Raw genomic sequence first — 22,855 nt, forward strand, 5'->3', positions numbered from 1 at the left:
TATGGATTATGATTATTATGTTTACATGTCAGTCGCACAGATTTTCTAACAATAATAATTTATTTACTTTGACATTATTTACCCATTCTTTATTTATGTTTCTAGGTTGGCGTCTCCCTTCTTTTAGTGGGCATTGTTGCTCTGAACCAGGTGCGAATGGAGATCCCACTGGAGAAGGAGAACCAGACCAAACTGGTGAAGTTCATGATCCGAATGGGAGTGTTCTCAGTGCTTTACTTGGCCCCTTTGTTAACGGTGATTGGGTGCTACATTTACGAACACGCCTACAGAAGTATGTGGGAGACAACATGGATGGAGGAGAACTGCAGACGATATCACATCCCCTGCCCATATAAGGTACACATTAAGAAAAGTAGAAAGACTGTGTAGACATTCTATGATTCTTTGCTGATCTATACTATTGTCGTTTGTTTTAATGTAGAGAAAAGTAAGCGAATTAAAGAAAATCTTTTTTTAAATACAGTCCTCCAACTTTAAGATGAGCAAAAATTTATAATAAACTGCTCTATTCATCAAGCTGATTTGTCTGCTTTACGTGTGAAAACATTTTAGGGTTTTTCCGGTCAAGCAATGTTGTCGACCTTACTAAAATGTATTTCTTGCTATACTATAATTCTTTTTTCTTCCATCGTAGCTCATGAAACATTTTCATGAGAGTGATGATATGTCCTACTAAAACTCCAAAAGAAACCCCCAAGTTGATGTAAAACATCAGTAATTCTGAGATAATCAGACATTTGGGCTGAATTTGAATGTTTTTATGCAGTTTATTTATTGCCTGGCTCCATGGAAAGCTAGAACCTTCTCTTTGGTTTACACTCTGTTTCTTTGTCTTCTGTACTCTGTTTCAGCAATTTTAAAGCAGGTCCTTCAATTTCCCCCTTCCACTCTTTTACCTCCGTCTCTCATAGAGCTTGGTCAGTCGTGCTCTGCTGCTTAGACTCTAAAGGCCTTTATAAAGAACTGCACACTACAGACGCACTCGCTGCTTTATTCTTCAGTTAAATCTTCAGTCAAACACATAATTGTCATAATCTTTACAAAGAGTTTGACTTTTAAAGAATAGGTGACAAGATGAATTGTGTTAATGTTTTTTAATAAGGAATGCCAAACATAGGGTCTACCAAAGGGTCTGACATGGCCTGTGTGATGTTTTAAGAAAGTAAAATCTCAACCAATACATAGAAACAGTTCGTTGTTTGGTTCCTGGTACTTGAGTCTGTTTCTCTTTTTATGAGCATTTTCCACACTTGTGTTTAATGTCATGAAAGGCACACTTGAGATGAAACTGGGCTTCGATCTAAAACGAGTTTGACACCCAGACATCATGAATGCATCACTGAAGCGTCTGATAACAGAGATGTGTTAACTAATTAGCTTCTGTCAGATTATGAGTGTGGAGGCAGGTGTAGCAGCTTGTGTTACTTGTTAATGTGCTGTAGCTGTGTCTATCCATGGAAACACATGAATAGAGACTCCTTTACATTCCATTGTAGATGATGAATTTCAATATTGCTGTGCGTTACTTGATCTTTGCCCTGCAGTGGGTGTGTGTGGGAGGATGATTTCATGTTGGAGTTTCTGCGGGCATTGTTTAAATTTTGTCTGTGATTATAGTTTGAAGTGTGGGGTTTTTATTTACACTCAGGTCAAAAATATAAGGAGGGAAGCTAATAAAACATACCAACCCTTTTTCTCCTTTTTTACTGTATTGAATTGTTTTAGTGTATTATTGGAAAACACTGCAAAATAAGATCTGTGCATGCATGTCATAATAACACCTTTACTACCTTTCCTTCCCATGTTAATGGAGAAGTTTTGAAGAACTGGAGCTCCTAAAGGGCCACCCAAGCGAATGGTGATGGTGTGTCCACAAAAGACTTTTGTTGTTAGCACAGCAGTCACTCTGTGCTTGATGGTACTTTAGAGTAAAGCTTTATCTTTCAGAAAAAGGAAACCATGACTTGGGAGTGAATTACATATAAACATGGTACATATAGACTTCCTGAATGTCCTCTCTGTTTATGTTCCATGAACTCAGTGCTGTTTCTGGTTTCTTTGAAAAGCTCATGTCGTCCCTGACTTTGATACATCTGGGTCAATTACAGAATTAACAAACAAGACAATCATCAGATTTGTTTATATTTGTGTACAATATATATAGAGTACCTCAAGATACCAATTATGACTGCATTGTGTTAGTTTTGAGATACTCTGGTGTTCAGTACCTGAGATTGAATACAGAGAGACATAGTCACAGCAGAGCCGTTTACAGAAAGAGCTGCGACATCTCCGTTAACGCCAATGGGACCGTTTTTTTTTTTTTTTTTTACAGCAATGGCGGTTCACAATAGTTCCCGGAAGTGAGCAATTGACTAATGCAGTACAATGGCATTTAAATAATCATATTGGGTATTATTATTATCAGCGAATTTAAGCCCATTAACGTGTGTATTAAAGCATGTTACTGGATTATTATTAACATATATTGTACAGTATATACAAGATACATAGATATGACGGTGTACTGTATGAATATTGTAAATCAATGCAGTTATTGAGAACAAACTACCAAAAATCTCAGTAATGTCTCTCGGAATCAATGGATTCGAATTGCCCGCGGGAACTATTTGAGTCTACTTTAACCACATGACGATGAAGCATTTTGAACTTTTGTTGTCACAACTCTCTAAACGGCTCTGAGTCGGAGGTTTTGCTGAATCAATCAATCAATGTATTACAGATGAACAGAAATGAATCAACAACAATATCAAGTCAATAGTAGAACAGGCACTTATCTAATACACAGCTGTGAGCCTCAGGGTCGGCTCATTCTTGGGCATACATAGTTTTTCTCAGTTTTATTCCATGTTTTGTAGTGTTTCTCCTCCCTTTGCCTGGCACATGGCGGGCCTTGCGTCTTCTTTTGTTATGATACTTAAGACATTTGTGATTGTCTTAAGTATCAAACATAAGCTCATCTAAGACATACACACATTATTTGGGTCAAAGCACATATTTCAAAAGTTGACATCTAACAGTAGTTATTTAATTAGATGTTTTACATTTAGAAATCAATCAGTTTGTTGTTGTTAGTTAAAGATGACATTTACTGCTGATATAAAGCATTTAGGGGTCTATTGTCTGCTTTATTTGATTTATTAGCTATATGTATATGAGTTGTTTATTGTGTATTAAGTTTAATATTTAGTGTATTAAGTTTAATAGGATTATTCTTATTTGTTAGCGATAAGAATCAGTGTATATTGCTCAAACTGTCTTTTTCAGTGTTAATTGTGAGTGTCCCAGTTATTTATATCTGATTTGTCTGATTGCTTACGTACATGCTTGTGTTGTGGTTAGATTTAGATTAAGTTGAAATCAGATGTTCTGATACTTTTGGACCGTGTCCCTGAAAAAAACAGGCTTTGAGAAAGTTGACCTGAATATATTTTATTATGGTTAAATCAGAGCTATTGGTTATTTAATTATAGTATGTTTAAAAAAAAGAATCCATTAATAATAATCCATTTTTACAATTGGAAAATACTAAATTCCTTCCAACATTCCCAGTCTTTACACTGAGAGCCACAGGTGAATGAATGATTGGACTTGATAAAGTTTGATTGAGAAGCAGCCATGGGATAGAAAATTGTTATGAGTTATTGCTTATTTAAAGTATGGAAGATGGTATAATTGCTAACTTCAGAAACTGGTGCCCTCTGCTGGGAATTACATGTTGTACCGGTAGTGGTTGGTGTCGCTTCATGACTACACTAACTTACATTTTATATTAGTTAAAATTACTCTCCATAGCTTTTAGTGTATTTAAATTCCACTAATGTTGAGGGAAGAAATCTAATTTTCTACCCTGTGTGATGAACATTATTGTGGAGAAAAATGTTTGACAACGATGGTTTTTTTGTTTCTAGGTTGAGCAGATCAGTCGGCCGTCCATGGTTGTGTTCCTGATCAAATACCTGATGATGTTGGTCGTGGGGATTCCTTCTGTGTTCTGGGTGGGCAGTAAGAAGACGTGTTTTGAATGGGCCAGTTTTCTGCACGGACGAAGACGTAAAGAGTAAGAAGGGACTGATTACTAGTTTTTCCAAACTTTTCTTTCTTTGCATTTTACTATTCAAGCAAATATGCCCCCTATCTAGATGGGCTTTAAGATGCATTGTTTTCTCCTCTAAAATATCTACCCCTGCACCCATCCTCACCCTTTTTTGCTCACATAATGGTCCCCTCCATGGACTATTCTCTTTTTTCCCCAATCGTCCCTGATCTCCTTTCACTGAACCTCCAAACATTTTCCTCTCTCATGCTGTCCTTTCTGCAGCAGTGGGGTGAATGAGTCTCGCCAGGTTCTGCAGGAACAACCAGACTTGGCCCAGTCTTTGCTGCGTGAACCTAACACTCCTGTCATTCGGAAGTCCAGAGGAACGTCCACACAGGTATAACAGCAGGCCTGCATGTGTTCACAAGCTTAGAGACAATACTGTTGGCATTACCTGTTGAAGAATAAACAGATAGTAAAGAGAGTAACTGTCACAATTCTAGTCGCAGTGTTGGTAGCTCGGGCACAATTAAGTGTTGTCTAACTCCACTCAACTCAATGTACACTCAACATTTGAACATGTAGCTAAATTATGACACCTTTAGATCTATGTCAGCATTTTGTGGGTTAGGTGGAGGAATCTATTGGGGTTATCTAGCGTTAGGGTAAGAAAGGGTTAGGATTAGAATAACTAACAACACTTAATGACTGTCTTCTTGACACCTTATTCATGCTAATGACAGGTGTCATGTCATAATAATAACAGTGTAATGTCAGCCTTTGGTAACACTTTAAAGTTTTATACATATGTTAAATAACAAAATATATCTGAAAGGCATTAAGAGGAAAAAACATGTACAATATAATTTACAATATGTGTGTTCTTGATCAAATTCTAATGGGAGTCTGCAGCATGTACAGCCGACTGTCATTTGAGCACTAATAAGTCTCAAGGTTTAAACACTTTCAGCACTGTTAGGCTCATTTTCATGTGACCTCTTGTCTTTTTGAAGGGCACCTCCACCCATGCCTCCTCCACACACCTGGCTGTTCTAGACGACTTTGACGAACCAATCAGAAGTCACCATGGACACGCCACATCTACTCGTAGTAAAGCAAGCAGTGTCCACAGTAAGACCAGCTACCATGGCAGCCTGCGGCGCTCCCGAGACGACAGGTAGAGAACAAGCTCCATGACACTGGACTCAGATGTTGTGAGTCAACTTTGACTTTTTTCATTTCATTTATTTCCTTTTCTCCCAGGAGTGACAGTGTTGTTTACCGAGGTACAGAAAAGAACAGTTTCCATGGCAGCGGGCAGCGTCTGGACAGGCCGCTGTCCACTCACAGCAGCCCCCATCAGACAGAGGGCCTCTCAAAGCACAGCAGCCAGCGAGACAAAACTGAGAGCCCACCTGCTCTCATCATACATGGAACCACTGAGAGCGGAAGCCAAGTCGTTGACAACGAAGGCACCAGTGCTTGAGGAGCGTCTCTAGTCTCAGAGGAAGTCATCCATGCTGTCTCTGTTTTTTAAAGGCAGCAGATGGAGAACAACAGTGACAAGGGCTCTGCAGTGGATCCAGCAGTCACTTTATACTTGTTTACATTAATATTTGACTGAACGTTTACATCTAACTGCTTGACTGATTGCAGACCTATTTTCTGCACCTCTTCTCTTTTATCCATGTGATGGATGAAGTGCGGCATTATTTCTAACCTTTGCTGGACCTATATGTACTGTATATAGTTAAATATGTGAATACTGCCAAGTAATGCTTTTGCAACAATCGTAAATGTCTCATCTAGCATCACACTGATTTTCTTTTTATGTGAAACTCGATTCATTCTAGTTTTGAGAAAGGCTTGTGTTTAATCGTCTGTTCAGCATTGCCGCTCTTAATGAATTATGTGTCTTTGTTTGATTTCTAAGACTAGATGAATATGGGCCTAATTTAAAACTGCTGAACTTTCTCTAATTCATTTAAATATTTTCTTTTTTACTGTGAAAAATATGTCTGTCTGCTGCTAAAGGGATATGTAATGACCTGTGACGGAGTATAGAAAGTAGAACAGAGGTTATACGTTTCCTCCCATTTGTGTAATGGAGCAGAAAAAGGAAAGCATGATCAACTTAGAATGTAAAACTACAACACAGACATGATCACATATTCATTACAGCTCAACCCAAATTCAGCTTATCACTGACCCTAAGGCACAAAGGTCTTCAGATAGGTGAAAAGAAATATGTGGCAGCTTCAGAAACTCTGTGATACATCTACACATTTAACATGGGTCAGAAATGCTCAAATCACTTTGAATTATTTGTATCAACCCCCACATTTAAGCCTACTTGAGGACGCCAGAAAACCTTGTACACATCAAAGACTGTATTGAATACAAAAATGATCAGTGCTTTTATTTTGAAAGAATCACATACATTGTGTGCAGCTAGAGGTAACTAAGGAGTACAGCTCTGATTCATCATCTTGTACTTATGTGAACTTTAGCTTTGTTTGTGATGATGTTTTAGATTTTGAGCTGACACATAACCCGCCCCCCCCCCCCCAAAAAAAAAAAAGAAAAGAAGTGGCAGCAGTGTTCATATGTTTATACGGTTTCTGACAATTTCCCTATCATTGTTACAGAACGTGTACGTTGAGTTTTGTTGTGTTCTGACCCAGTTAACCTACCTCGCCTGTATCCTTAGCATGCTCACACACTATACAGGGTGCTTTTACATACTACATGTAAATGTAGTCCTAACTTCAATTCTTTCAGTTAGCTGCTTGGTGCTTACTTTTAATGAGTTTTAGTGTTACAGGTTTTTCCTCTTGTTCGTTGTGTAAATGTCGAATCTACCTCTTCAGGTGAAACTAAGTTAACTCTGCCTTTTACTGCTCTATCTCTACTGTCTGTCTGTTTACATCATGGTCAGCAGCCCATATGTCTGTCAGTGCTGGCCCGTGCATAGATTACCTGTTCTCCGATGACTCATCTGCCTAACATTTGCCTTCTGCTGATCCTCATACACGTTCCTACACTAATTGTTTGTTTTGGACCTAAAGCAACTGTCAGTACAAAGCTGTGACTACTCACAAAGGTTTACCATTGTGCTTTTACCCCAGAATTGAACGTCGTGTGATGAAACTGCACTGATGAACACAGCACATGAAAAGTCTCTAACTTAATGTTGGCTTCACTTGCGCTTATGATATTTGCTCCACGTCCACAGCCCTTTAAAAACATATCACTGCTTCAAAGATGCTTCAGAGATGTACAGATATTGTGAATTTTTGACATGTGAGTTGTATTTGCCTTTTTATTTATTTTCTCTTTGAAACTGTAATGACTTCTGTGTAATGAACTTTCAAAATAGACTTTACATTGTTATCTGTTTCAATTGTGATCAAGTATGGTCTTTTTTTTTTCTCTGACTAATTCTATAAACACATTTTGGAATGAAGACAACCTATTTGAGGAAAGTGAAGGTGTGAAAATGCTGCAAGAAGTAGTGGTAACATTTCACAGATCTTTGAAAATAATAGGATAAGTAAACAAATTAAAAAGTAAATACATTTAAAACTTTGCTTGATAATGGAAGTGTAAAGCTGCCACAGTGGAAAATATATTTTGGATTAATATATTGTACGAGCAATATAATTATATTGTACAAAGTTAATAATATACTTGTACTGTATGAACAATGTTGTACAAACAATATAGTGATATTGTTCGTACAATATTTTTTCTTTATTCTTGTATTTATTCTTTTTGTATAATTCTTTATTGAAAAATACAAAATGACACAGTACAAATAGTGCAAAAACAACCACCGGGGGAGAGAAACATGACGCAAAGCTTTAGAGTAATAAAAAATAAAAACATAAATCAAAAGTTTAATTGGCTTTCATACTAGTGAAGTGTTTGATGGTTTTTATATAAATTATTTGACTTCATTTTTAGAGATAGAAAGTAGTGTTTTCTGTTTCGTGTATCAACATTTATGAATATGCCATTTAGCTAAAATGATAAGGTTCATGATAGAGGAATTACACTACCTTTACAACAAATCTTAGGTATAAACAGAAGCAAAAGCAGTTATCAATAATACAATTGGAAGCATCTGGAAGGAAAATTCAGCAATAAAATAAAAGGAAGAGATTTATTTTTTTACTAACGCACTTGTAAAAATTTGATGTGTGGGGGGAAAAAAACGTGTTTTTATGGAATGCTGGAAGTATAAAAGAGAAAGAGCTTAAAGAACAGAAGGAAACAAAGAAACATTCAGTTTGAGAGAAATGTTAAACAAAGCAATAGAGGGTAAGATCATGAGATTCATATGCGAGTTTTTTAGGAATGTAGGACTGTTGGTGAAAATTTTATTATTATTTACATGCTAGTCGCGTCCGAATAGCCCCTCCTTTTTTTCTTATCCACTTTTCCATAACCCCGTTGATAGGAAAGGAGTTAGGAAAAGGTGATCACGTTTGTTATGACCATAGACGATCAGACACACTTCCACTTTCTTTTTTGCGTCTCCTTTCCTCAACTTAAACACTTCCGGGGGTTAAAGAACAGTGGATAGTAAAGGAGATAAGAGGGACGCAGCCCAGAAAGAGAGTAACGACAACTTTGTTTACTCCAATGGTTCGTTTTTTTTTTTCTTTTTTAAACAGCAATGACGGTCCATGGAGCTTCACAATAGTTCCGGAAGTGAGCAGTTGACCGTTGTACCAGTTTGTGATGCACTTTTGAACGGTAAGATGTTTAAATAATCATATTCGATATCATTATTTTTATTATTATTATTATTATTATTATTGTTATTATTATTATTATTATTATTATTATTATTATTATTATTATTAATAATATTTAATTATTATCATCAAAGTATCTAAACCATTAACATGTTCGTCATTAATTAATTAATAATACATTAGTCGCATATGACGGTGTACTGTATATGTGTGCATATGACAGTGTACTGTATGAATATTGTAAATTAATGCCGTTATTGACGACAAATTACCTAAAATCCCAGTTTTTGTTACTTGGAATTAATGGATTCGAATTAATCGCCAATCACTTCCGGAACTATTTGAGTTTATTTTGAACTTCCGTTGTTGCAACTCTCTCTGGAAAGAAGAAGAAGAAGAAGAACTTCCACTCCAAATCGCTAGAGGGCGGAAGCATCAATAAATATTGAACGACAAAGTGCAAGTAAAAACTAAAATCTAGTGGCTATGGCGTAAACTATGGTATTGCTATCTCTCCAGAACAACGATTGCGCCTTTTCTTCAACGTAAAGCTGGACCTACAAACGCACGATAATACCTGAATTCTGCACGAAAGCTAAGTAATGCTTCAAACGGGAAACTGATAAGAATGTTTTGGTAAGTCGCTCTGGGTGTTTCTACTATAGTTTGCTGCTAATAACAACTGTGAGAATATTTAGAGACTATCAGTGTGTGTTTGGAGTGGTTTTGTGTAGACGTGATTGTGACGGTAACATGGTTCCGTCCTTGTCGTGTGCTGGTTGTGAGTTGTTTGATATGTTTGTGTTATATTGTGTAAATAAGAATAGGTGAATAATAATAATAACAGCTCCTTTGACATGTTTACTTAACCTTATCTGTGACAACAAGCTGTTTGACTGTAAACTACAGCTGTGGGTTGCACGAAATGAAACCATAACATATTATTAAGAAGATAAAGGAACTTGATGGAATTACTAAGGCCTCTCATTGTACCCATTTGTTAATTTTAATACATTTTTCTTTCTTTTTGTTTGTTTCAGCCCTTGTAAACTCTTTGGACAGCATCAACCCAAACGACAATGAAAGGTATTGTAATTTGCATTTTCTTCCATTTTGGTTTGTTTGCAAATTAAAAGGATTTTCATATTCTGTTGTTTCGTTTAGATAATAAATAAAAGTGCTGACATGACAGAGATGCTCATTGGCACATTGATCCTTATGTGACCCTTTTAGTAACAACACATCTAGGGCCTATGCTATGAATCTTGATAATTCTATCCTGGATTTATTTCTGTTAGCGGGCTTCAACTAACCAAATATTCCCTGTCAGAGAGAAGCTGTCCTACTAAGGTCGATCACAACACGATAATTTAAGCCAAGTGTTGTCAGCCTGAGTACCTGCGTGTTCACATAAAAGGGGTGGAGATTGCAGCATCTGACCAAACCATGAAGAACCTGGCAGAGCGACTTTCTTTACAATGGAGGAACAGCTCATCATCTTGAACAAATATAATGAATTTAAATCCATGGTGACAGTGAAGAGCAACAGTGTTAGTGCAGCACACCAGGAGGCGGAGCTTTTATACTCGCTCAGATCTGATCCACTTGTGTTGCTTAAAGGTCCTATGTCATGCTATTTTTCACCCATCTCCATTTGTTCTAAGAACCCCAAAAACATAGTATTTGAGGTTTATTTTCCCAAACTTACCTGTTTTCCAGAGTTTTAGCCTCTGAAAAGTCACTTTCTGAGCAACTCTACACAAACAGGCTGATTTGCGGCCTACTTATGTATATTCATGAGTGGGCGTGTCTGTAGACGGGACACTGACTTCCTCCTCCCCGCACGGTGATGTAGGGCCAGAGGACGGCCCCACCCACTCTGTATCCAAGCTCATGCTGCTTTATCAACACGAGACAGAGCGTAGGGGCGGGGCATTCACCGGTACATACATAGACTGTAGAAAATACATACATAGCACCGAGAGAAGGACACTGATATGCTCACCTTCGTGGGCGTGTCTGTTTACATGTCAATCACGGCAGAGAGCTTCCTGGAGGCGTGGCTTCTCTAGCTCAGTGCCGCATCAAATTTGTCATCAAAGTGGGAACGTGTCATCAAATTGGAGCGAAGTGTTTGGGCTCACCCTGCAGTAAGAAAGGAGCAAATCATCCTTTAACTAACTATTGAGGGAATCAATGAAAACAACACTTTGGGCATGTGTATGAAGCCCTAATAGTACTTTTATGATGTTTAAAGCACAGAAAAGTTGATTTAGCTGAACATGGGTCCTTTAAGTTTAATATTATGAATAATTAAAATCCATAATTCAGACCAAAAACAACACTGTTGTTACCGAAAAGGCAGAATGAAAGAACCCAGCCAGGAAGCTGCTGACACTGTTAATGCATAAAAGTACGAAATCATTTATGATATTAATCCATTGGATGATAAACGGACAGCGCTCAGTTTCATTTTATTATAGCACACACGTTTTTCTATACAAGTAGACCTGTTTATCACACACACTGGGATGAAAGCACATTGTTTCACAGTCTGTTGTATGTTCCTGCTGATGAGTTCAGCCTCACTATAGCATATGAATGAAATAATTAACTAATGACTTCACTCGTCCGCGCATACAAAGACACAGGCTTTATCAGCTGACTACAGATCAGGCCACCAGATATAAATCGAAGAGTTATGAATGTAACTATGGTTCTATGAATCCCGAATGACTGGCAGAGCTCTTTGTCACTCAGAATCCTTGTGTGCTCACGAGAAGATTCTGTAGGAAAATGCCCTGGAGGGATACCTGAAGATATAAACTTCCTCCGGGTCATCCAGGGGTCACGGGCGACATTGTTGGTATACATGCTCGCACTGCGCATGTGCAAAGGGGAATATTCAGTGCTTAAAGCACTGCCAGAGCGGTCAGCAGGGATGAAATAGAACTATATTTTTCCTAAGTGATGTCATGAATAAATGAAAGGATTGCATTGATGTCTAAATATTCTCTCTCTCCTGTCAGCTGTCAGATTAGATCCACACAGTGATGTGTTCACACATCACCTTTTATTGGACAATCTGCTTTCTTAGAGATCTGATTGGTTAGGAGGTGGGACTTTAGCACTCGCTCAAATCTTAGCCAGAGCAAAACCTACTCCCGACCAGGTTAATCGTTCAGCCCAAGTAACCATGGTGATTTAGCTCCATAAGACGTTAGCGAGCTTCGTAGTCCAGCACAATCCTGGAAGTTCGCGCGATAACAGGTAATCTCACTTTGTAACATAGGCCCCAAGGGTCAGGCAGATTATAATACACCACATCTGTCAAACTCAAGGCTCGGGGGCCAATTCTGGCCCTTTGGAGCAGGGGTTCTCAACTGGTCTCACCCTGGGACCCACATTTTGCCACGGTCATTAAATCGCAACCCACTTTTTTCTTTTTTTTTCTTTAATAAATCAACCAACCAAATTTAGTTTTTCAAAAATAATCTTTTTTAAAACATAATTCTATATATTTTCCTGTGTAACATGCATTTCACAGCAAGTCTGTGAAAAGAAAAGTTTCTTTCAAAATAAAAGACAAGTCCAATTTGAGAGGTACTTATTTTTGACCATCTGTCCACGACCCACCCAGTACAGGTCCGCAACCCACTTTTGGGTCCCGACCCACCAGTTGAAAATCGCTGCTTTAGAGCATCCTATTTGGCGCGCAGAAGAAAGTTTAAAAAAAAAAAAAAAAAAAAAAATGACAGAAAATGCGTAAACAACCATCTAATTTGGTTATGGATATCAAAGTCCCTCAAAATACACAAATTCAAATTAATTTTACAATAAATTTTGCATGCAAATTGTTCAGAAAACTCTAAATTGTTCCAAAAATCCTGCAAGATTTCCCGAAATTAAATAAAAATGAATCACAAAATCAAGTAAATTTAGGTGAAGATCCTGCAGGTACTGATATCTGTAATTTATTGCTTGGATTTTGCTTTACGTATACTTTACATATCGTTTAAATGTGGAAGTGCAAACTAGTGCACATTAATGATGAAATGTCTTGTTTTCCCACCTATAATCTGCGCCACACTTGAGGTCAAACCGGTCCGTATTTGGCCCCTGAACGAAGATGAGTTTGACACTCCTGTAATACACATTTAAGAGCAGCGGTGAATAAGAGAGCATTTAAATAAGAAACTAAAAAATACATTATAGATTACATTATAAGTTTACATTCTCAACATGTATGAATGAGCCACTAGCATAAAAAAAACAATACAATTTCAACCCCCATATCAGTCCATGAGACGAGCACCGAAGTTTAACAGCCTGATGACAAAAGGGATGAAGGACTTAGCATAGCTTTTTGTTTTCATACAGGACGCAATATAGCGGTGCCCTGAGGGCATTAAAGTAAACTCTGAGCATAGGATGTTGTGGTCATGCTTTTGCACCAACTGTCTTATTCTTATACTTTCACAGGTGGAACTCGTAAAACAAGGAAAAGAAAGTTAAACAAGATAGCCAGTAAGAAAATCTCTTCTAGCAGTGTTTCCCAGCCAGCCACGCAGGAGGCAGCTGACACGTCACTCAGTGATTTCCCTAATGACCACCCTGTGGATATGTCTCCGCCGACAACACCAAAAAGAACACGGCGCCAGAGCAAACAGGCACTGGAGGTTTGCCTGACCTCCACACCAGTCCACGATGCATCTGCTGATGTCCTCACCAATAGATTGCTTCCAGTTAATCCCATAACACCTGAATACTGTGGAGCTGTCACTCGGCAAAAGGTGCAGTTCCTAAAATGTCATTAGGAAAGTCATGTTTTTCATGCTGTCAACCAGGGTTGGAGTCAATTATAATTGTAATCTCGTGACCGATAAATAATTAGAATTATGTCGTGATTATAATTGTAATGGTAAAATATGTTGCAGATGTTGTAATTGTAATTGAAAGTTCAGCTATTTGACTTTGTAATTGGCATGGAAATTCTATTAAAACTGTCATTTACTATTTAATTTACCTGTACATTTCTATGGCTTAGACATTATTATTACTTTTCCCACCACCGGTCAGTTCTTTTGAGGATCGTTTTATCATTAAAAAAAATGAAAAGTAAATCGGTGGCTATACTGACAGAAAAAAGGCTCAGAAGCCCACATCAAAAATATTAATACCAATATTTTCACGGATAAGGAAGCCTAACAAAAGTAACCAAGAGATGAAGAACAAGAAGCATGATAGATAATGTTTTTAGTGTATTTTATAGCTGATTTAAGGCATGACTCAAAACCAACTCCTTATCATAAGGGATGCTAACATAAAGCTAACACAGGAGGAAGGTTAAGTTTCATGGGGTTGTTTATGTAAGGCTCAGTAACCGTGATTAATTGTATTTGAATTTAATAATTGAGAATTAGAATTACAATTATTTTTACCTGAAAGTCAATTACAATTGTAATTGGGAAAAAATGCCAGTCGCCATCAGTGTAATTGAGTTGTAATCAAACGTGTATAATTGAAGATGTAATTGTTAAGGAAAAATGTAATTGACCCCAACCCTGCCGTCAACTGTCTCATAATACAAGTCAGGACACTTCTGTGGACTGAGTATGTTTCTGTTTGGTTACAGACGTTAGAGGAAGTTTCTAGAAAAAGATGTAAAAAGGGTCGTGCTGTTCTTCCAAGAAAAGTGAAACAAACGACACCTCAGGACCAGGAGCAAATCAGTAGCAAGAAAAGCAGTCCTACAGCCAAGCTGCCCCGTGGCAGAAAGACTAAAACTGAGACTAACATTTTGAATAATTCTAGAACGACTCCATCCTCTAAGCGTACCAGACCAAGATTCCAACTGGATGAGCAGCATTCAGCAGGGCAAGGTAGTGCCTTTCTCTGCATTATGTTAAAAAATGAAAATAAGACATTTTCCACTAACGTGACCACCTGCTGTTCACTTCATTCTGAAAGGAGAGTCCTTAATGTCTTCAGACCTGTCCATCGAGCTCAGTCCGTATGAAGAGAAACTGCCCGCTTATTCCCAACAGGAAGAGGAAGAGGAGGAGAGTGAGGAGGAGGAAGAGCTGCGCAGTTTCTTACAAGTGGACAAAAGTGAGCGATGCTGCTGTTGCTAGTGCTACACACAGATTGAGTCGTGTCTGTGCTCTTAATAATCTATGTTGGTGTCACCTTTCAGAGCCACCCTCCATTACACAGGGAGCATTTGTTTGGTACAAACTGAGGAGTTTTCCTTACTGGCCTGCACTGGTGAGTACATAGGATTACATTTTTTGCATATGTGTGTGTGTTGCACAAGACTACTGTACAGTGTAAGTAGTAAGAGACGGATGTTCAATGTGAATTTGTAAAATCCATTGTGTGTTTAACTGTTTTCTTGAACAAAGCCCTACAGCTTGGTTTACTATTTACACGTGCGCGTTTTTCCACTTGCAGGTAAAGAGTGTGAACCAGAAGCAGAAAAAAGCCATTGTCCTCTTTATTGATAACTCAATATGTGAGAAAAAGAAAGGGTATGTGTTCAAAGGTGTATTATTTCCTCATTTTAAAGTCTCATCTCTGTGTTTATTCCAGGCAATGACATGATTACACATCTTTTTTTACAGGTTTGCTGTGCCTCTTAAATCCTTGAAGTCGTTTGACTGTGAAGAAGCTGATGAGCTGATAGTGAGAGCTGCTGAAATATTCTACTGCATTTGAAAAGATGTAAACCATTACTTAACATTATGGGTTTTTTCCTCTCACAGAACCAAGGCAAAGAGCAATTTGCTGCTGCTATTTCGTGGTGTCTGGAAATGGTCAATGACTACAGAATACGCATTGGTAAATCCTCCTGTCAATGCAAATATAAACCTATTTTTTCTAATTACAATTATGTTTTGTCATCAGAAAGGCAATTACAATTATGTTCTCAATTACTAAAGTTTAATTACAATAATCACAATTACTGAGCCTGAAATAAATAACCTAATAAAAGTTAACTATCCTCTTGTGTTAGCTTTTTGTTAGCATATCTTATGATAACTGGTCCTAAATCGAGTAGTATCCAGCGGAAGCCCCTGATGGGACAACAAGCCTCTGGCTGTGCGGAAGTGACGTACAATACCAGTAACCCTATTCACTGTTCTGGCAACTTTGCTACACTTGCCTAACGTTTTTACTAACCCTAACCACTACCGCCTCCACTTCCCGGCTAAATTTGAGGTTTGTCGCATAGTTAGAGGCACTTCCGCCCAGCCAGAGGCTTGTTGTCCCGTCAGGGGCTTCCGTTCCGGTGCTGCAGCTGGATACTCTTGCCTAAATCAGCTGTAAAGGACACTAGTAACAAACATCTATCATCTAGTTTCTTTCCTATCTATTGGTTACCTTATTAGGCTTCCTAATCAATTAAAATATAGGTTTTAATATTTTTGGTGTGGGCGTCTGAGCCTTTTTTTGTGTCACCATACCCATAGATTGAAATTTTTTTAAATGATCAAATGTGGGAAAGCTTGATATGAAGCATTTTATAATCATTGTTAACTACATATGTGTAGAACTGTAAGATGGTTCCACAGTTTTGAGTTAGATTATATTTGACAATTTTTATAGAACTGTCATTACAATTAAAAAATCAATTATCTGGTAACACTTTACTTGAAGTTTTATGCATTAAGGCTGACGTGACACTGTCATTATTATGACATGACACTTGTCATTAGCATGAATAAGGTGCCATGAAGGTTGTCATTAAGTGTCGTTCGTTACCCTAACCTCGCTAGATCCCTCCACCTGACACAAAAAATGTGAACAACTCTTAATAACTGCCTTCATGACACCTTATTCATGCTAATGACAGAGTAATGTCAGCCTTCTGTATAAAACTTCAAGTAAAGTGTTACCAATTCTCTAAACTCAATTACAATTTAATTATTCTTACGACAGCAACAGTCCTTTGAAATTACAATTACAACTTTGCCATAATTGTAATTGATTATCAATTACGCGATATTTATAATTGACCCCAACCCTAATAGGAGCTCTCCATCTGTTTTGTCTTTGCAGCATGCGGCTCTTTTTCTGGCTCCTTCATCGAATACTTTGCCCATGACATTAGTGAGTATTGTCAATGATATAAGTTTGGGGGAAATACAAGTGCACTGGAGGCTTTGTTTGGTTGTGTTATTGATTGTTCCTCTTTGGGATTTACCCAAGGCCGTCCAGTGAGGAGGACGTATCCACAGAAGGGCACAGAGGGGCTCGCCATGGCCAGTGAAGCCATCCTGCTGGAGAACATGGATGATGACGATGAGGAGGAGGAGGAGGAGGAAGAGGGAAGCTGTACTGAACAGGAAGTGACAGACTCCAGCAGTTCAATAAGGTTGCTGCCAGACCGCACTCACGCTGCGCTCAACCGCGCCAATGAGAAGCTGGTGCATTTTATCATCAATCAACGCATGGTGGAGGAACGACTACTGGTAGGATTAGCTCTGTGTTTGAAAAGTTTAAAAAAGGCCCTGTTATATTGACACGATGATGCAGGCGATGTGTTGAAATATCGAGTTTTCTATTTCGGCGATATAGAAAATGACGATATTGCCTATATTGATATACACATTTCAAAGCTTATTCTGTATCAAAATACCAGTTTTATGAGTCGTTGCTTTCTCTAGTTCTTAGAACAGCACAGTTACCTGCTGATTGTGTCCTAACCCAGACCTTCCCCTAAACAAGCCACACTACAGAACTCACTCACACGTGCTGTCCCTTAGAGAAGAAAAAGCCAAAAGTGACACATATTGTGCAGCTGTTTGTTACTAAATGTGCCTGTATGGCATTTTGTATTGGGATATTTAACCCTGAATTGTCTTTCTGGTAAGACTTTATTTTAATTAAAATGATCAAGATTTATATTGTATATATTGCTATTTTGAGAAAAAATATGAGTTTTGGTCCAAATCGCCCAGCTCTAGCATGAACAATGCAGATTAGATTTAGCAGTAATGGAATATTTTTCTGAATTCAATGAAAGTCAATTTTGAGAAAAAAATCATTTTAAGACCTAATAGTGTCAGTGTAATGGGTGTTTGCTACAAAGGTTACACTGAAACTATGACAAAAAATGGCTGAACCCTCCTGATGTTTGTTTATTTATGTGTTTTTTTTATTTCAGGCTGTGATCCATGGGCAGCAGAAGTCCAGGTGGCTGCGCTACTATCACAGTTCCAATAATCGGCGACGCGTCATAAACCCGTACCTAGAAGATTCCAAGCAGTTGGACAGTGTTTACTCTTACCTCTGTGAGCTCCATGCCAAAGCTGTCCCAGCAGTCTCGAGGTTAACTAAGGTTCTTCCTCTGGATCGGGTCAAGTTTGTTCTTGACGTACTCCTTCCTGAGGTGAGACGCTTCTTTTTTATTAGGGTGTGGTCCCAAACCACCTACATTTTTACATTTAGTTATGATGCGCAGTATATATCGTAAGATCATTGTGAGTGAGACTTTAAAAGATTTTCTTATATAACTTTTTTTTGTGTCGTTATTTTGACTTATTTGTCATTGCAAATCCCTGCGACTCACTATAGGGTCCCGCCCCACGAGTTGAGAACCACAGCTTTAGACCATATCTGACATGACTAAACATTCTGTCTCCTGCCCAGGCTATTATCCATGCCATTGCTGGGGTGGAGAATGTGTCGGTGGAAAAGGCCGAAGAGAAATACCTCAAAGGACATCAGATAAGTAAAAGGTAAACGATGACTTCAACCTGAACTACCCTGCAGCTTGATTGTCACATACACATTATTTTTTACACATATCAATGGAATTTAATCTCCATAATAAATCATCCCCATAGATCAGTGGGCAGCCACGTTGCAGTGCCTGGAGAGCGTTCATGGTTAAGGGTCTGAATGATGGCAGATTAAACATTTCATCTACTAACACTCATCTCAGATTCCAACCAGAAACCCTCCAGTCACACGTCTGCTTAACTAACCTTTAGGTGTAAAGAGTACTCGTATATCCTACTCAAGTATAAGCAAATCATACATAAAATACTCAAGAACAAGTAAAAAGTAGCTCAATTAAATAGTACTCAAAGTAAAAGTTGCTATTTACTTTCTCCCCCATGTTTGTTTTTGGTAATAAATCTTGCCACGGTTCCCTTGCATACAGTAAATATCTCATGTAGAAACTTATACAGGAAGAGAACAAATCTTGCACAATTGGAACAAAGGCATCTGTATAAAATAAAAGGTTTGTTAAAATGTACAGTTATTTTGGCTCTGTGCATTACGTTTAATCTGATTGGTCAGCTATGATGTGATACATATGACTGTTGTCTGGTCTGTCCATTGATCATTTAAAGAATTACTCAGTAATGGTTGGATGTAGGAATGTAATTAATTACTTTACTTCTTTTAAAACGTACGTAAGTACAAGTAAAATTACTGATTCACAAAGTAACTCAAAAAAGTACAAGTACCCATAAAAGCAACTCAATTACAGTAAGGTGACTACTAAATGGTGGATGATTAAAAATGCTCTGTAGGGATGCACTAATCACATGACTGAGTACTCGCCTGATACACATACACAAATATTTCTTATTGTCCTAAACATTGTTGCTACAGTATATTGTTCATATCCTCACTTCAGTTATGTTCTGCACTATCTTCTGTTGTCGTCATCACAGGTAGAATGCCGTCAGATATTTTCTAACGATTCTTTAAAGTTTGCTGCAGTGTTTCTGATTTTAACTGCCAGCTTTAAATTGTGGGGATTCTTCAAATGTTTTACTTCTGTTTTTGTAAGGAACGTTTTGCACATTCTCTGCACAAGTTTGCCTTATTTTTGTCACCTGGGTCCTCTTTAAATATCCCACACAGCTAACAGAGCATTTTTTAACCACAGAATTACCTATAATATTTAATTAGATTTAATTGGTCAATTCTAAAGTGATTCTAAGGTAATAAGGTATCAGACTGTATAATCTATTTTTAAAAGTTTAAAATGAAGGTGATCATTGACTGTGACTGTTTTTCAGAGAACGGCAGGAGTTTGACACTGAGATTGAGAGGCTGTGGTTGAGATCCCAGTTTCAGACGACAGCACCACATCCTTTATCCTCTACCTTGATCAGTTAATGTGAAAATCATTTGCTTTTTATCATATTTTTTGTATGAATTGTGTTTCGGTTTGTTTGTTTTCTCTGAAAGACTTCTGTTGTTTTTATGTGAATACAGCCTTGGTGCCACTTCAGTCTGAAATGACTGTTGAGAATTTTGCAGAGAAACCTGTTCATTTAATCATTTGTTTTGTATGTTTTTTTTTTTTGTTTTTTTTGTTAAGGTACAAAGAATATGAGGAGTTCTGATGGTTTGATTTGTTTGTACTGTTGCTAAACTTAATTCTACCGGGTTCCTAAAAACTGAGCAGAAGTAAACATTTTTACAAATAAGCATTCTTCATACCGCACGTAAAATCTTATGTTAAGGGGAAAAATCTCCTTTCATGTGTTTCACTATCATTAGATTAATATTGTGGGTGAAATTGTACATATCGGCAGTGGCTCCTGTTGAATCTCAAATGACAAGTATATTAGGTTTGAGTTTCTAACAGTAATATAAAGCATGTTTATCACCATGTGGTGTATGTAGAGGCTTCATCATCCCAATCTTTAATGAGGAGGAACCATGAATACAGAAAAAAAACATTTCAATGATAGTTGTTGCACAGCAAACCAGAGGGTTTCTTTTTTTTTCAGGTTATGCACAAGTGAAAAGGTTCTTTATTTTAATTTTATTTTTTCTCTTTTTTATTATAGTAAAACAATTCAACATTCTAATTAGAGGTGATGCTGACTTGCATCTGCATACTTCATTGTTCTCAATCACGCTAAACAAAGTATGTGCCGTGTGTCTATTTGATATTAATAAAAAAAAGAATGTTAAATGTAATAATTGGTCCTTGTTGTCAGTGATTATATGATGTGTAGATAATTGCTTTAATTTTTGTGTCTTTGCTGTGCTGTCTCTAAACCATCTGTTCATCTTTTATCTTCAAAGTCATCATTTCATTGTAGAGATAACTATTAACACAACAATATGACATTGTGATCATTTGTCTACGCCTACCTAAAAGGGCTTTATTTACCTCGCATACATGTTTTCCACTTGAAGGAAACTGATGCAAACATTTGAAGAACATGCAAACTTCACAGATCCACCCCTTATGGTGGAACTCAGTGTTTTATTATTATTGACGCAAAGATGTTGCCTTAATCGCCAATTAAAACACATCTCCTTCCTTACGCTACAGTTTTCTAAGAAGAAGGATTTTTGACAAACTTCAAATTTGAAATACTGCCTTGTCAAAATGTCTTTGGTCACAGAATAGTGCAGTGTCATCATATCACAACTGTATATTTACGTCCTAACCCAAGGAGGTAATATTTTCACCAGTGTTTTTTTTTTTAGTTTGTTACAATACTAATTTTGTGAGTACATTTTTTTTTTTTTGTCGGCTACAGTTTTTTTTTTTTTTAATTTAAAAAAATATATATATATTTTCGTGACGCGACTACGACTAAGTTAAAAAAAAAAAAAAACTAAATCCAATCAGAACAAGTTAAATTTTTGAAGGTATCCAATCAAACCTACTTTTGTAGCGTAGAAGGCGGGACAAACTGGTAAGTGATCCAATAGGAAGTGAGCTGATTGTGTGTGAACATTAGATGGCTCATGTGATCTTATGTATTGATGTAATCTGTCTCTGTGTATTACAAACATTAATACCATCCCATTTTGGGTTCAATAATTAAATCATAAAAAAAGGAAAACTAATATACTTTATAATAAATTATTGATAAACAAAAACTTTATATTTTAGTCAACTATATCTGTAACCGGTTTAGTCCACTAAATTATTGTCATTTAGTTGACTAATACTAGACGATTACTGAAATTGTCCTGATAATAAATTTTGACTTAAGCTAGGTTGCATTTCAGCTAAAATACTATGACAAAAAAAAAAACAAAACTGTAAGCAGATAAGTCAAAAGTAGTTAACAGATTTGGACAAAATGTTAACCAAAGATAGATCACCATTGAAAAGTCCATTATGTGTATATATTTTTTATAATATTTTGGAGGGGGTACTGACAATGTCAGAAAATACCTATCTCTCATCATTGTCAAATTTCAAAAATTAATATCGTAATTGATAGAAATAGAAACTTCTTACAAGCCTTTAAAGTGTGAATGATTTTTATACCATGACCAGGATCACTGATAACTGAATATCTGGCAAGGAGGATGTATTTGGCTCTTGGTTCAGGTTTGCTCTCACTGAGTGCTCTTGTTCACTTTCTTTTTGACACTATTATATACACATAATATAAAAAACATTCAGCTGGCTATTTATATTTCAACATCAAAAATCCCACTAACCTAATGCCTACTACTTACAAGGCCTTTTATTAGAATCATTTGGCCCTAATCAAGCACTTACATTTCCCCCCTATACCTTAATTAAAAACTAAATAGTTTTTCTTTACAATAACATTATACAAACGGCTTTTCTCAATAAACCAGTTGTTTACTGTGAGCACTTTTTGGAGGGAGCTAGTAAAGGGAATTATACTCATTAGGAGTTCGGTTTGTGTCTTTATTATTCAATAAAAATTAATTTAAAAAAAAATGTTTTTTCAGTCCAACAAACCCACTTCAATCAGTTAACTTCAATACAATAATATATATATATTTATTTATTTAAATTTTTTTTTTCAAATAAGTATTCAAATTAAAAAAAAAAAAAAAAATTGAGACCTAAATAATTTTTTTTTATTTTTTCTTTGATTGAATAGTAGACATGACTTAAATGAAAAATAAACAAATACAAATGTTCAATCAAAGAAGAAAGGTGTTCAATTGGGTCTCAAAAAAAAATAAAATAAAGAATATATATATATATATATATCATTTCGACACCTTTTTGATTGAGATTTTTTTTATT

General features: G+C 36.8%; 2 protein-coding genes across 4 annotated transcripts in view; both read left to right on the plus strand.

The window, feature by feature from the left end:
- The window catches only part of LOC114457899 (frizzled-3-like), a 33,017-nt gene extending 26,348 nt beyond the window's left edge, over positions 1–6,669 (plus strand). Inside the window, exons 8-12 of one of the 2 annotated variants that reach the window (XM_028440040.1) lie at positions 106–357; positions 3,954–4,102; positions 4,364–4,478; positions 5,095–5,258; positions 5,345–6,669. In XM_028440040.1, coding sequence (XP_028295841.1) covers positions 106–357; positions 3,954–4,102; positions 4,364–4,478; positions 5,095–5,258; positions 5,345–5,567 — 903 coding nt within the window. In that variant the 3' untranslated portion in view covers positions 5,568–6,669. The remainder of the gene's footprint in view (positions 1–105; positions 358–3,953; positions 4,103–4,363; positions 4,479–5,094; positions 5,259–5,344) is intronic. The other variant, XM_028440048.1, reaches the window with a different exon arrangement.
- Positions 6,670–8,538: 1,869 nt separating this feature from the next.
- LOC114456475 (PWWP domain-containing DNA repair factor 3A-like) lies at positions 8,539–20,799 on the plus strand. 2 transcript variants are annotated; one of them, XM_028438264.1, is made up of 14 exons: positions 8,539–8,842; positions 9,885–9,930; positions 13,327–13,637; positions 14,480–14,726; positions 14,815–14,955; positions 15,041–15,111; positions 15,298–15,374; positions 15,468–15,528; positions 15,609–15,684; positions 16,906–16,956; positions 17,056–17,318; positions 18,014–18,238; positions 18,499–18,587; positions 19,887–20,799. In XM_028438264.1, the coding sequence occupies exons 2-14, from the start codon at positions 9,924–9,926 to the stop codon at positions 19,984–19,986; spliced, it is 1,719 nt and encodes a 572-aa protein (XP_028294065.1). In that variant the 5' UTR covers positions 8,539–8,842; positions 9,885–9,923; the 3' UTR covers positions 19,987–20,799. The 2 variants fall into 2 exon arrangements, with proteins under 2 accessions (XP_028294065.1, XP_028294058.1); XM_028438257.1 differs by lacking the exon at positions 8,539–8,842 and adding an exon at positions 9,227–9,480.
- The last annotated feature ends 2,056 nt before the right edge of the window (positions 20,800–22,855 follow it).

The sequence above is a fragment of the Gouania willdenowi genome, chromosome 3 (genome assembly GCF_900634775.1).
Source record: "Gouania willdenowi chromosome 3, fGouWil2.1, whole genome shotgun sequence".
Taxonomy (NCBI): Eukaryota; Metazoa; Chordata; class Actinopteri; order Blenniiformes; family Gobiesocidae; genus Gouania; species Gouania willdenowi.